At 32.3% G+C, this 13,973-nt stretch overlaps 1 protein-coding gene across 3 annotated transcripts; it reads left to right on the top strand.

Moving 5' to 3' along the window:
* Positions 1-612: 612 nt before the first annotated feature.
* On the top strand, positions 613-9,497 carry LOC112036216 (COP9 signalosome complex subunit 7). 3 transcript variants are annotated; one of them, XM_065778803.1, is made up of 10 exons: positions 613-949; positions 2,791-2,860; positions 4,886-4,974; positions 5,212-5,313; positions 5,970-6,059; positions 6,240-6,284; positions 6,378-6,448; positions 7,237-7,375; positions 7,913-8,007; positions 8,988-9,497. In XM_065778803.1, exons 1-10 carry the CDS (start codon positions 782-784, stop codon positions 9,025-9,027), a joined length of 909 nt encoding a protein of 302 aa, XP_065634875.1. In that variant the 5' UTR covers positions 613-781; the 3' UTR covers positions 9,028-9,497. The 3 variants fall into 3 exon arrangements, with proteins under 3 accessions (XP_065634875.1, XP_065634873.1, XP_023924795.1); XM_065778801.1 differs by having other exon boundaries at positions 619-949; positions 2,785-2,860; XM_024069027.2 differs by lacking the exon at positions 5,212-5,313 and having other exon boundaries at positions 631-949; positions 2,785-2,860.
* Positions 9,498-13,973: the final 4,476 nt, after the last annotated feature.

The following is a 13,973-nucleotide window of genomic DNA, read 5'->3' as shown; positions in this document are numbered from 1 at the left end:
GAAGGTTTAAATATCTCACTTCTTTATTGGGTTCCAATTAACAAATAATTTCATCTATACATAAAAAAAAAAAAAAATTATAGGTATCTTCACTTTATGATAAAAAGTAATTATCATGAGAGAGAAACAATAAAGTGAAATCTTGTACATGTACAAACACTTTCAAGTTCCAAGAAAAATGCAGCAAGTACTAATTTTAATTTTAACTAAATTGCAAATTGTATCATTTAAGTTTATGATTATTTTGATTATTCTCTTAAATTTTAAAAGTTTGCATTTTTGCTCGTCACTTTGATTTGAGTCATTCCATTTATATCTATTACTCAAGTGGTTAAAGTCATTTGAATTCGAAATGACAATTTTATAAATAATTAAGAGATACTTTAGTTACAACTTTACTAAATTTTTTAGGTATAAGGGCAGATATAACTAGCATTTTGGTTAAGTTATATCAAAACAACTCTAGATTTGGTTCCTATCCCCCCAAAAAAAAAAAAAAAAAGATTTGGTTTAATTTGTAATTGAGTTTTTATTAACTAAAGATAAAGACATTATTCACTCGGAAGAAACAACCGAACCAGACCCACGCCGTGCACGTTAGCAATACCAAAACTCGTATCGTAAGTAACACAAACATATATATATACGTCCACGCTCAGCTCTCTCCCTCTCTCACAACCCTATTTCCTTGGAAAAACCAAAAAGCTCTCTCCTTTTTCTATTTTTGGTTCATCAAACACACATATCTTTGTTACTTGTTTTTGTTTTTTGTGTTTTAGCAATGGAGATAGAGGAAAATCAAGCCCACCTCATCGACCACTTCGTGAAGCAAGTCTCCAGTGGTACTGATCACACACCTTCCTCTCTCGCCAACCTCATCGTTGAAGCCACCTCCCACTCTTCTCTCTTCGCTTTCTCTGAGATTCTCGCCCTCCCCAATCTCCTTCAGGTCACTCTTCTTTTCCCTATAACATTATTTTCTATTGCTTTTTTCTTTTTTTTAAAGTACTTATTGTTGGTTGAAATCATGTGAGTTTGACTAATATTTATGACACCCAATACAAAAAGTTCTTCAGATTCAATGTATACCACCTTCTAATTTTTCTGGGTGTCAATTAGATTTCGCTTTATTTATTTATTTATTGGGTTTTCAGTTTTGATTTCTTAAGTATTGCTTATTCTACTATACTATTAGGATTAGGGCCAAGAGGCTATGTTTTTGACATCTTGGGTTCAAATCCATCCTCTCCATTCCTCCATGCTATAGCATAAGCTCCACAATTTGCCTAACCAACCAAAAAAAAAAAATGATAAAGAAATAATATTTTAATGAAATGTCGTGTAAAATAGATAGTTTGACGTATGTGTTTTTGGAAAGAAGTTAGGTAAAATAGAAAAAATAGGTTCTTCGCTGATGCGAATACTCTATCACATATTGTCCAAAAATATATATATATATATATCAAATGTCAATACCAAAATAAAATATATTGGAATATTTATTATAACACCTTTTGATAGATGGACAAAACTTAAGAATAGTTAATTGTCCTTGGGGCAAAATGTCACTTTTTGTGTTGTTTTAGTCAATACAATCATATGGTTGAATTTAATTTGAAAACTTAAGCTACAACATTACAACACCTAAGGAATTATAAATTGGCAAATAAGATGCTGGATATTCTCAAGAATTGGGTTCATGTTAGACTAGGTGTGAGTTTGATAAAACTTACACCACTCTATAGACTTTTATTAGGCTCATATTTTTTTCAATCCTATCATTAGATCACATGTAACTTTGAGCAGTTTATAGATGAGATGGTTCTTATTAGGCTCATATCTTAATGTGACGAAGTACTTAGCCAATAAAAAGATGTTTAGTGATGTAATATTAATAAGGAGTTACATGATATTCAACTTAATGTTTGCACAAATAGTTTTTTTCTTTCATTTTATTTTGGATTCTTTTCATGTATTGGTCATAATTTATTTGTATCCTTGATTAGTTGTAAACCAGGGGCATTATTACCCACAAAAAAAACCCAAAACAAAGCATCATTGTGTTTGGAAAATTTTCTTTTCTTTGCCAAGACTCCATTTACTTCAATTAGAAAAATGGTTTTTGAAGGGCTTCTTATGAATAAATTTGAATGTTCCATTCATCTCAACCGTCATGATTTTTGGCGTATGACTTGATTTTGGTTCAAAGAAATATAAAGCTCTTTTTACTATTTGAAACTTTTTTCCTTTCCCTCTGAAGCTTATTCTAGTTTTTGAAAGGATTCTTATGGATAAAATCATTCTCTGTTTTATCTCAGCTGACATGATTATTGGGGGCAATATAATGTGATTGATCTTCTTTTGAAAAAATTAAAAGGTCTTTTCACAATTTGAAATCTTGAAACTTTTTCCTATAAATCTTTATTGTTGAAATGACCAAATCCTAAATAGCTAAATTGTCAACTAGATAAGAATGTCAAAACAGACGTTGATTGTTCCTGTGCTTACGTACCTAATATGCGTGTTGCATCGTATAGCCATGTCTTTCCCCTATAATATTTCAGCCATAGCCATCAGCTTGTGCATACTGAATTGAATTTTATTGAAACTGCAAAATGAAGAAAAGTGAGTGCGCATCTCTTCTCCCTTTTCTCCTTCTTGTCCATTCTAGTTCTATCAACACCTCCTTAATTCTTCCGATCAATTACTTACCTTTGAGTTGTCTAGCTGCCATAAGTAATTACATTATATTTGTACTAATCTTAGAATACAACTTTATTACAGCTTCAGGGAACTGAATATTCTGGATACATTGATGTGCTTCGGCTATTTGCTCATGGTAGATGGAGAGACTACAAGAGTAAGAAACTTTCCTTACAAACTCTTTCTTTTGTTGATGTTGTTTTCTCTTTTTTAATTTCCTTTTGAAGGGGAGCAGGTATGGCTCTATTTTTTAATCAGTGACTCATATTTCTCGTATCTATGACCACTTTTTGTTTCATACTTCACCATGGATATCTTAACCATTAATAGTGTTGTCTATAATGTCTGGATTATCAGCGATTATCTTTTTTTCTTTTTCTTTTTTCTGTTTTTAATGGAATTAATGTAATTACAATGGGACAATCGCAGTGGAAGAATAGTGGTAATATTTTACAGTGACTAAATTTAAAAAGTCAGCCGTTTTTTTTTTTGTTTGTTGAGATTTAAACAGATAATCATCTCTGTTTAAATCCAGTACTTCTTTCATTGGGCTTCCTGCTTCCCCTTTTATGTTCACAATATATAATTTTCCTGTGATAATCCCTATTATAAAGATCATACATCATCAAAAGTACCAAAACTGTGTTTAATGAATTTTTTTTTTTTTTTTTGTCTGGAATGTCTTGCATTCAACTAAAGTTAAGCATCATCTTATTTCTTATGTAATTTTGGGGCCTTTCATATCTTTGCTGTTAAATTTTATTTATATTTTCATTATCATAATTTTCAAATTACTTTTTTTTTTTTTTTTTTAGGAGAGAAGCTATATATCTTTTTTTTTTTTTTTTTAGGAGAGAAGCTATATATCTTTTTTTTTTTTTTTTTTTATAACAAAAAACCACAAACCTTCTTTTCATAACACAATTAATTTGTTTTACGTTTTTCTTGTCGATCCTACAAGCGATACTGGTAACAGTTGCCACAGAGAATAAAGTGTAGGTCTACTGTTATTTCAACCAAAGCCAACTATGATTACTAATATATGTCCATATGCTAGGATAAATGTGAAAAACAAAAGAATATCAGAAACTATTAGGAATACATGAAAACTTATATGTATGATCCAATTTAATACTTTTTTCATGAGTTATGTTTAGAATATGACTAAGAAAACCCCTAAAAAATAAAAAGCCACAATAGCGACTTGCAGGGGGCATGGAATTTCTGTGAATTCTATTGTATTTAGCCCTTGATGTGTTTTTTCATCTCTCTCTCTCTCTAGAGAGAGTGGAATAACGGAAAAATACACCAAAAAAAATATGGTAATAGAGAATTGTAATAATTTCTTCATAATCCTTTTAAGGAAATTATCATTGCTTGAAGTTTTTGGTCAGATGCATTCTAAACAATGACACTCCATGATGAGGTAGTATTAGGTATCACGGTGATATATCAAATCTCTCTCACAAGGGTGGGACCCACTCCCTTGTGAGAGAGATTTGGTACATCACCGTGATGCAAAATATAAATTGCTCCATGAATCTATGATGGCTTTAGATATAATTCTGTTTCTCTTGCAGAATAATTATTATATCCACCAATTGACGGTCAGTGGGCAATGGCATTAGTCCTATGTAAGATATTGCAGTCTGTAACTGTAATATCATTGATAAACTACTCTTGTCCCAAAACCTTAAAACAATAGGAAAGCTTGACTATAATCACTTTAGTATTATTCCAACACTTCCCCTCATGTTTAGGCCCAAACTTGACCCCAATAAGTGAGGCCCCACATGTGAAATTTTAACTTCCGATGTAGGACCACCTACTTTGAGAACATGGTAAACCACTACGTATCCCAAAAGCTTAAATTGATAGGAAATGGTGAATTAAATCACTTCACCACTATTCTCATAAAATGGCTGTTAAAAGAAGGCACTCAAATCCATTATTGCTGCTGTCACTTCAGAAGATTATAACAAAATATTTATATATATATATATATGTATTTTATGAGGGCTCTATCATGAACAGTAAGGTCTTGGACCAGTCCATTTTCAGTTGTTTATAGGTTGTCATTGCCAGTGGCACAATTCCTTATTTTCTTTTATGTCTTGGCCTTTTAATGTACCTCATACACTAACATGAATTGAGGGATTCTAATGATTTGAATGTGTACTAGGTAATGCTGGCCTTCTTCCATTGCTAGTACCTGATCAAATCCTCAAGTTAAAACAGCTTAGTGTACTTACTCTTGCTGAGATAAACAAGGTATGCAAATTTACAGTTTTTGATACCCATATATATATATATATATATCTTAGTCATTTCTTTTTATTGCAATCAGTTTTTTATCTGCCTTGAACTTCTAAGTTAATTGTGTAAATGGTCATAGAATTTGATTGCAGATGCAAATATGTTCTTGAAAGTTGAAATCTTCTATTTTCCCTTTCCTTGATGTGGTACTTGGGTCTCTTTAAACACTTAACTAATTCCAAGGCAATTTAGTCTCATGTAATTAACATACCAGAAAATTACTATGCCAAGTTCCTGGGACTGGCCACCAGAAGGGCTGTGGTAGGATTCAGACATGGGCTAATGCTTCTGCAGGTATGCTGTACTCAAGTCAAAGATTTACTCAGCTAAGCTGTGGGGTTGAGATGTATTTTGGTTATTCCTTTAAGTATGGCTACAAAGGCGAGAAGCCATAATGCAACTTAGCTAACTTAAATCAATTTACACTTTATTATGCCCAAAGATCAACTGTTTTGGTCAGGCATATTATACATAGGCCTTGGGAGTTGTGATTGTATTTCATATTTCCCCTTAGAGTCTCACATCTCAACATCATTTAAAGATTTTTCTACGCTGCTTGCCTAGGTGGCAAAGATGATAAAAATTTTGAATTTTGGAAACTAGTTCGGTTTGGAATGATTATCTTAGGGTCCTGAATGTTCTGTTATTTTCTTTAATTCATCAGCAACGATAAAGAATAAAAGAGAATGATTTTCAATTATACATGTAAAGAACTACTTTTTCAATTTTACATATTAATATTTTTCAAAAGTGGAGCTATGATATTGCATTGGTTTGCCTCAGTCAGTTTATGGTGGTCAGGTAATCTGAGTTGAACTCACAAGCCTTGATGTGTGGATTGCTTGTGTTGATTGTCTCTTGTTTTTGTGGAGAAATATAATTAAATATGTTTTTAATTGTTTATTTCTTGGACTCATATGGTTTTGATTAATGACTGAACTCTCTCACAGGTTCTTTCCTATGATCAACTTCTTGAGGAACTTGATATTTCTAACGTGCGAGAACTTGAAGACTTTCTTATCAATGAGTGCATCTATGCCGTAGGTCCCTTACTCCTATAAATTATACTTGTACCAAATATTTTCCTTGTCAATGTAGGGTGAAAGTAATGCAATATCTTTGATTAAATTTTAACCAGTAACATAAGATTTAAAATCTGAGACATTCACATTTTAACATTTGAAAAATATTTCCTATAATGATCTCATATATCTGTGTAGGGCATAGTCAAAGGGAAGTTGGATCAGAAGCAAAGACGTTTTGAGGTTGGAACTTTTTTTTTTTTTTGGGGGGGGGTTGGTTTATGGATACATGTTACAGAACTCAGTGCTTAATCTTGAGATCATGCTTTTGTGTAGGTGCAATTTGCAGCAGGGAGGGATTTGAGACCTGGACAGCTTGATAATATGATACAGACCTTAGGAAATTGGTGAGTCTTGGTTCAAATATCATAGTATACCTTATGTTCATCAAAAAAAAAAAAAAATCATAGTGTACCTTATGTCCAAAACACTAGCTGCAGATCCATGTTAAAGGCCATTTAACAGAGTTAATTTCTATGCACCTCATACTGATCCTCCAGTTTAAGTAATTTTCTATGACGACACCTTGACTTTACATAATACATCGTGTTATTTTGATATCCATGTCAGAGAGTCTGTTCAGTTAAAATTGGTCTTCCCTTCACAATCTGTTTGGGTGCCCATGCCACATCATATATAATTGTAACAATGATATCCTGTATATTTTGTGCCTAAATCCCCAGCCCATTGTGGATCGAATATCTTAGATTTATGGGCTACCAGAAGTCACCTTCTCTGTTATGTGTAGTATAGTTTTAGATCAGAACTCACCAATGCCTACCTCTCCATTTGGATTGGCTACTTGAAACCATGTTTATTGCTGTGATTTGTCAGATATGACCCAAGTCTGCTGAACTTCACAATGTTTTGTTAGTTTTACAATGATGTCAATACATTTTTTTATTTTTTATTTATTTTTTATAAAGGGTGCAACTCATGTTCATTGGATGCATTTAGTAGACATATGACTGTATAACTTCATCCCTCCAGTTACACCCTTTAGAATTGAAATGATACTTCATAACTTAAAACATTTCTTTTCTTATTCTGCAAGTAATGTTCCTTGTATTTTCTGTCATTGGTTGCTCTGAAAATTCTTTGGAGGACATTTTAAATTTGCCATTCATGATATTAGGTTAGAAAATTCAGACAATGTACTTCTCACAATTCAAGAGAAGATTAAATGGGCTGAAACAAAGTCTGTGTCAGACACGAAACACCAGGAGGAAGTTAAGGAAAGGGTGGAAGAAGTCAAGAAATCTCTGAGTCTCAAGGTCTGTTGATTACACCTTTCTTGCTTTTATCAATTTGGTGTATATAACTAAATAATTTTTATACGTAATTGAGATTAATTGGTAACAAGGTGTGGAAATGCACATTTAACTTGCAGAATTAGTAATGCTATTCCTGAACTTTGCCCATTTTGATAGGCTCACGATGCTTGCTTTCTCTAATCCTAATTTTTTGCTCCAATATTTTCTTTATGTTCTTTTTTTGCTCCTCCCCTTTATGTCTGAGCAATTATGGAAGAATTCTATGTTAAACAAATCTACATCTCCGAGGTCCAAGCAATATTCAAATATCAACAGAGGTGTTAGGAAGAACATGATGTTTCTTAATCCTAGTGTTCATCCTTAATTCCTAAGTTTGTTACACAAATCCATTTCAAAAGCTTAACACTTAAATTTTTAATTTTAATTTTTAATTTTTTTGGTTTTTGTGTGTGTGTGTGTGTGTGTGAGAAAGAGATTAGTTTTTGCAATATATTGGTCAGTCCCTCCTAATTATATGGCAGAATTTACTGTAAGCAGGGTTACAATGGGAACCGACCACTTGGCAAGATGATGTGCTCAGAAAGTGATGAAGAAATGGAATTTTATGAGCACGATCGAATCCAACCCAAAAGGTATTACAATTGAAGTTTTTCGCATCCCAAGCCTTATGTTACTGAATTTTCCCTTTGCATTGTTTGAAACCATTATCTAAATAGTCACTATCTCTATGCCAAGACTACCTGTGTGCTATTTGTAATGGGTCATCATGCGTTCAGATCATGAGAATTTAATCTCCTTTAGGATGACATGTTGTGCTAATACTTCTAATCCAGTATGAGTCATAGTTTGACCCAATTTGATCCAAGTTGTTGACCGATTTGAATCATTTGTAGATTAAAATTAAAAAACCCCCATTTTGGAAATAGTACTTGATTTGTTAGGCTGGTTTTACTTCAGACTGATACCAAATGTGAGCTGGAATTGAGATGACCTAACATATGGCTTCATCATTTACAAGGTCTCTTTAGTAACAGATTGAATATATATATATGGACAAATAGAAACCCTTAAAAACCCCTTCTATATCTTTTTATTGAATGTGAATTTTGAAAATCAAACGTTTGGATTTCATGTTCTTAACACGCATGTAAAATTCCATTCAAATCGGATGTTATTTACCATTCAATCAATAAGCTTATTTTTTATACACAATTTTAGATAATAAAAACTTGAAATTTAAACATTTGATTGATGACATAAGTATTGATCTTTGATTTTCTTAAAATTCTGCAAACATGAAAGATATAATAAGAACATACAATCCAACTGTTAAATTTTCAAAATTCACATCCATTAAAAATATAGAGTTGGGGTTTGAAGAGCTTTTCTCCAAATTAGTTTGGAGATAAATGTTTTCCTATAGTTTGATCTCTGTACATGTTTGGCCTTTATAACCCAATTACCTTTGAACTAATGCCCCACTTGAGCTAGGCAACAAACAGAGGAGATTATGGACAGTTTTACTCTGTGGTCCAGGCTAATATGTGTTACATGGACCTCATTCTACATTCCACATATCAACCATTCAATCTCATTAAATTCAAAATTGCAGGAGAAGGCCACCGAGACATTTCTATGGGCTAAAACCATAGATCTTTTGGCGTGTTCCAGATCCTCGCCAGATTATCTTTGTTCATGGCGTTTTGCAATATTTTAAAGAGAGCATGAGTTCCATCTTGTCATTGTATTTCATTAAATTTATGGAGAACAGATCGAGCTTTCTTGTGAAACCAAAAACTTTACTAGATGTAATGCAATATGGCCTGCTCACTAATATAGATTAGTGGTTGCTCATTTACCCTTAGATTAGGCTATGAACACATCAAGGAACGGATCAGAAGGAAAGACGGATCTATGAATGAGAATGGCCATCTTAATTTTCGTTCTTTAATTTTTTCTGGTATTTGCATGAAATACTTTTTGTTGTATGTATAGTATGTACATGAAAAATGTACATACTTTTTGTTGTACATGTAAAATGTCTTACATTGCTTAAGAGAGTATGTTATGTGTAGATAATTTGCCTACCATTCCTTAAAAGTAACCATGACTTGTTAGTGGAGTTGTAGTATGCATTTGTATTAGACTCTCATTTTTTTTTCTCCATTGTGTGTGTATTTTTTTTCTCTAAAATAAAAGAAAATAAAAACAACTTAAGCAAAAATGTCATATTTCAAATCAATTTTGGAGAAGCAAACCCGCTAACCAACCTGCTGGTGCTGGATTTTGGGGGTAGGGACTTGTTGCCAATTGCCAAAGTAGTCAGTTTAGGTGGCAGGTTGGTTGGATGTGTTTGGGTGTGGCGGGTCTCCGGAAGAGTTGTAAACAAGTCGAGCTCAAACATGAACTACTCGGTAAAACTTGTGCTTAAATGAAGCTTAAATTGAGCTTTACCGAGTAGTGTATGTTTAAACTTAGCCGAAACTTGAATGAAGTCTAAAATTAGTGGTCAAACTTGAACTCGTTAGAAAGGCTAAAAGCTTTAACTTAGCTTGGATCAACTTAATTCATTAGTCAAGCCTAGCTCAAGTTCAAACTTGAGCTCAAAAACTTGAAGCTCAATATAAGCTTTTGAGCTCAAGATCCAAAACTAAGTTCCTTATCAAAGTTTTCACTTTTAAAAAAAATCAACTTAATGAAAAAAAGAAAAAGAAAAATGATAATGCACTAATTATAAAATAATTCTTCTTCCGGCTGTGTCATTTTTTCCCCATAAAAAAACGAAACTTAACTGAAAAGAAAACATAGCAATACTACCACTATACAACCATTTACAACTTATAAAGTGGTACTTTGAGTTAAGTAATGTGTTTGAGCTTGGTGAGAGAGTATAATAAAAGTGTGTGTATTTAACAATTAGTTTGTTTCTAAAAAAAAAAAAAAAAAATCTTTCTAAATAGCTTGTTCCATTTTCGAAAGAAAAGGACCTTCACCACTACCCTCTAGGTTTCCAAGAAGTTCTAAGCAAAAATGAGAAATTTTAAGAAAATAAAACCCATAAATAAGTCATTTACAGAGCACACACATAAATTTTACCTTATGTTACAGCCTTGAAATGAGTTGAAAGGCTTGTAGGTGAGGAAGAAAGAGAGATAGAAAGAGAACTCAATTATGTTTGAACAAGGGAAGCGAGATAAGTTGCTGAGTGAGAAGAACCAAAACATCTTGAGTAAGCCTTGGTGAAGTTCTCGACGTAGAAAGAGATAGACAGGTAGTAAAATGAAATTTGAATTGAATTAAAATGGAAAGTGTTAAAATTAAAAAGACAAAAACGAGAGTAAGGGGGAAATGACGTGGGGTGGGGTAAGCAGAGGGAATGGAAATGGATATGACATGGGGCAGGGGCAGCATACGGCAAGGGGATTGCAGTGATTTTTTTTGGGTATAATATACAAGCTCTTTTCAAGCTTTAAATGAGCCTTAAGATTGCTGGTTTAGTGTGTGTTTAGCTCTAACTTAAAAAATCAATTTATTTTATTATTCATCTTATTTTAACTATTATTTATGGGTTTCATTGCACTTTTTGGTACTATTTATGGATTTTACTGTACCATTTCAACTAATTTTTACATTTATCTCCAGTACTTTCAGCAAAAAATTTTGAGTTTCAGCAAAATAAACGGATCCTAAACAAACCTCTAATATCAAGTTTTAATGTTTATGAGCTTGTTTATGAATAATTTTTTTTGCTTGAACTCTACTTGTTTATTAAATATGCTTAAAAATAAAGCTTAGGCTTGACTTGTATGAACAAGCTTTTTCTTGAATGACTTGGTTCATTTACAGCTCCTGTCTCTGGACTTGAACACTCCTAACTTGTGAAGTGACCATCACGCCAAAAATGCGCAGTGTTTCTTTTTTCTCCAAATTTGACATGTATTCTTCCAATAATAGTGGATTTAATACTCTTTTTTTTTTTTTGGTGAGGTGGGTTTAATATGTCTATTCTTACGTATTGATAGTTGGGAAATGTAGGTTTCAATTAGCTCAACTGGTATAATCTCTGAAAGTTAAATAAAAGATATAGAGTTTAATCCCCGCATACACCAAAAATTGATTAGTGTCTTGGTCTGATGATAAAAAACTATCATAAGAAGCAAATGCTATAAATTGTGAAACTCTCCAAAAAAAATAATAATTATAAGGAAATGACATTGGCCTAATAAGGTAAAACTTGACCAAGGTAAAAATCGGCTCATTTGGTCTTTGCAACCGTACACCAGCATGATATGGTGACAAGCAGGGGCAGAGGCACACATAAGCTTGGGGGGCCATGCCCCCTCCACCCCCCCCCCCCCCCCCCCCCCCCCCCAAAAAAAAACAAAAAAAAAAAAAGCTTTCGAAACCCCTATATAATACCATATAAAAACAAGCTGGCCCCTGCAAATGTATCAATTGGCCCCTCCAAAAAAATTCACATATCTAGTCTAATGTTAGTTTTAGTGGTTTCCCCTTTGAAATATGTTGTGGTTGTATGATCAATCAAATGGCCGAGGCAATTATCTCTTAAAACTACATAGAATAACACGCTAGCATGAGTGATAAAAAATATTTGATACCATAAGTATGTCTCAATTTTATTGGCTGACGATTGGATGTATCCAAAGCATGAAACTATTAGGATTAAAGAAGTTATATGGAAGTAATGAAAATAATTAGCTAAGTGGGGTTGTCTAGCAAATTATTGCATATAAAATGACTAAAACAAAGTAAAAGTATTAGTTACCTTTTAGTCATTGGCCTTCGGTTCAACAATTGACTAGAGCAATTGTCACGTGTTTATTTTGTTGTGGGTCTTATGCATCATATAATGTTAATTTCTTTATAGCATTCATTTTGAAATATGACTATTTTTACAATTATAATATTTTAGTTTCTCAAGCGGACTTCACCCAACAAAACACACGTTTACTCAAACCAATATATATATATATATACACAAAGTTGTCTGGATGCTATTTATTTATTTATTTAAAGTAAACGAAAGTGCGCTATGTTTGTGCATGCTCAAATGTGAAAGTCGCTAAAAGTTTTCTGTTTTGCTTAAACTAGTGATTTTTTTTTTTTTTTTTTGTGGCATTCTTAATCTTTAAATTTCATTTCTTTATTTCTTTTAACTCTATCTATCTCACACATACATAGACATAAATATATGAGTTATGACTAATGTACAAGCATGTAATTCGGCCTCCCAAATTAAAAATCTTGGCTACACCCCTGGTGGCAAGATTGGTGGAGTTAGGGTGTAAAAGATAGTTAAATAGGAAATCAAGTCAATCATTATCAAATATTTTTATACTCCTTTTTTTTGGGCAAGTATATATTATAAAGAGAGACAAACATGAGTAATTAAAGTTTATATACTCATATCCTAATGTAAGCCAGTTATCAGTCCAGTTCCATTGTTTCGAGTCCCTTCCCTATGGTGGCCTGGGAACGGTACATTTTTAAAAAAAAATTAATACTAGTTCCGTAGCAAAATGGACCACTACCAATGGATATTGTAAACTATTATATTCAGATGTTATTCGCTTTCCCATTCCAATTCAATATAGAAACAGGTGTAAACGACTAAATTAAACGTGGCTCGTCGACCATTCTCACCGCGATGTGGCGAAAGATTACCGATAATTATTTTCTTCATTAATGACTTTACCAGTTACATAAAATAAAATAGAATATTAATTCCCATAATGTGAACACTCTGTCTGACTAGTAATACTCGTTGAAATTAAAATGTTTACTTAGGAAGCACATAACCATGTGAAAGACTAATAGTCTATATATTATTTTTCGATAATCAATAGTCTATATATCATTGTCTCCCCCATTAACGGCTGCCCATTAATGTAGAAGAGTCATTCTTACTTCCTTTGAAAAATTTGGTGCAATGTCAAAACTCAGAAAACTTGTACATGTTTTGTTAGTTTGAGAAAGTCAAGGGTCAAGGTTTGAAAGTCAAAGGTTTGGATAAGTTTTATGGGTTGGTTTGGAGTTAGAACCGTAGGATTGTCTTTAAGTGTCTACGTGCATTGTGTTTGTGTTCTCGAGGTTTACGTCATATGACGTTTCTTGCGTTGTCCTCTTTTTTGTTGGGGACATCTTTGAAGAATCATTAATTTAAGAAGAAAGTTAGGCAACCAAATTTTTTGATTACCTTTTACCCAACTTTTTTAAAATGGTAAATTTTGAAAGAAACAATATCATTTCTTTAAAGTTGATTACAAAATTGGACTAAATACTTGAATAAATTTAAAACTTTAGAGAACTTATTTGAACGAAAATAAAATTAGAAAACTAAAACATACTTTATAAATTTTAATCAAATTTAGAAGGTTACATTTAGTCAAAAAAAATTATCTTAACTGTAATTTTTATTTTATATTAATCAATTACCATATGCTATGTGTTTGACTTAAAATATATATATATATATATATATATATGTATGTAATTTGGTTATTTTACTAAAACAAGAGAGATATGTGATAGTTAATGAAACATAAAGTGAAAGACCCACCTCAAAAAGTTAAAATAG

The sequence above is a fragment of the Quercus suber genome, unplaced genomic scaffold (assembly GCF_002906115.3).
Source record: "Quercus suber isolate HL8 unplaced genomic scaffold, Cork oak 2.0 scaffold_11, whole genome shotgun sequence".
Classification (NCBI taxonomy): Eukaryota; Viridiplantae; Streptophyta; class Magnoliopsida; order Fagales; family Fagaceae; genus Quercus; species Quercus suber.
This window is presented reverse-complemented; position numbering and strand designations above follow the sequence as displayed.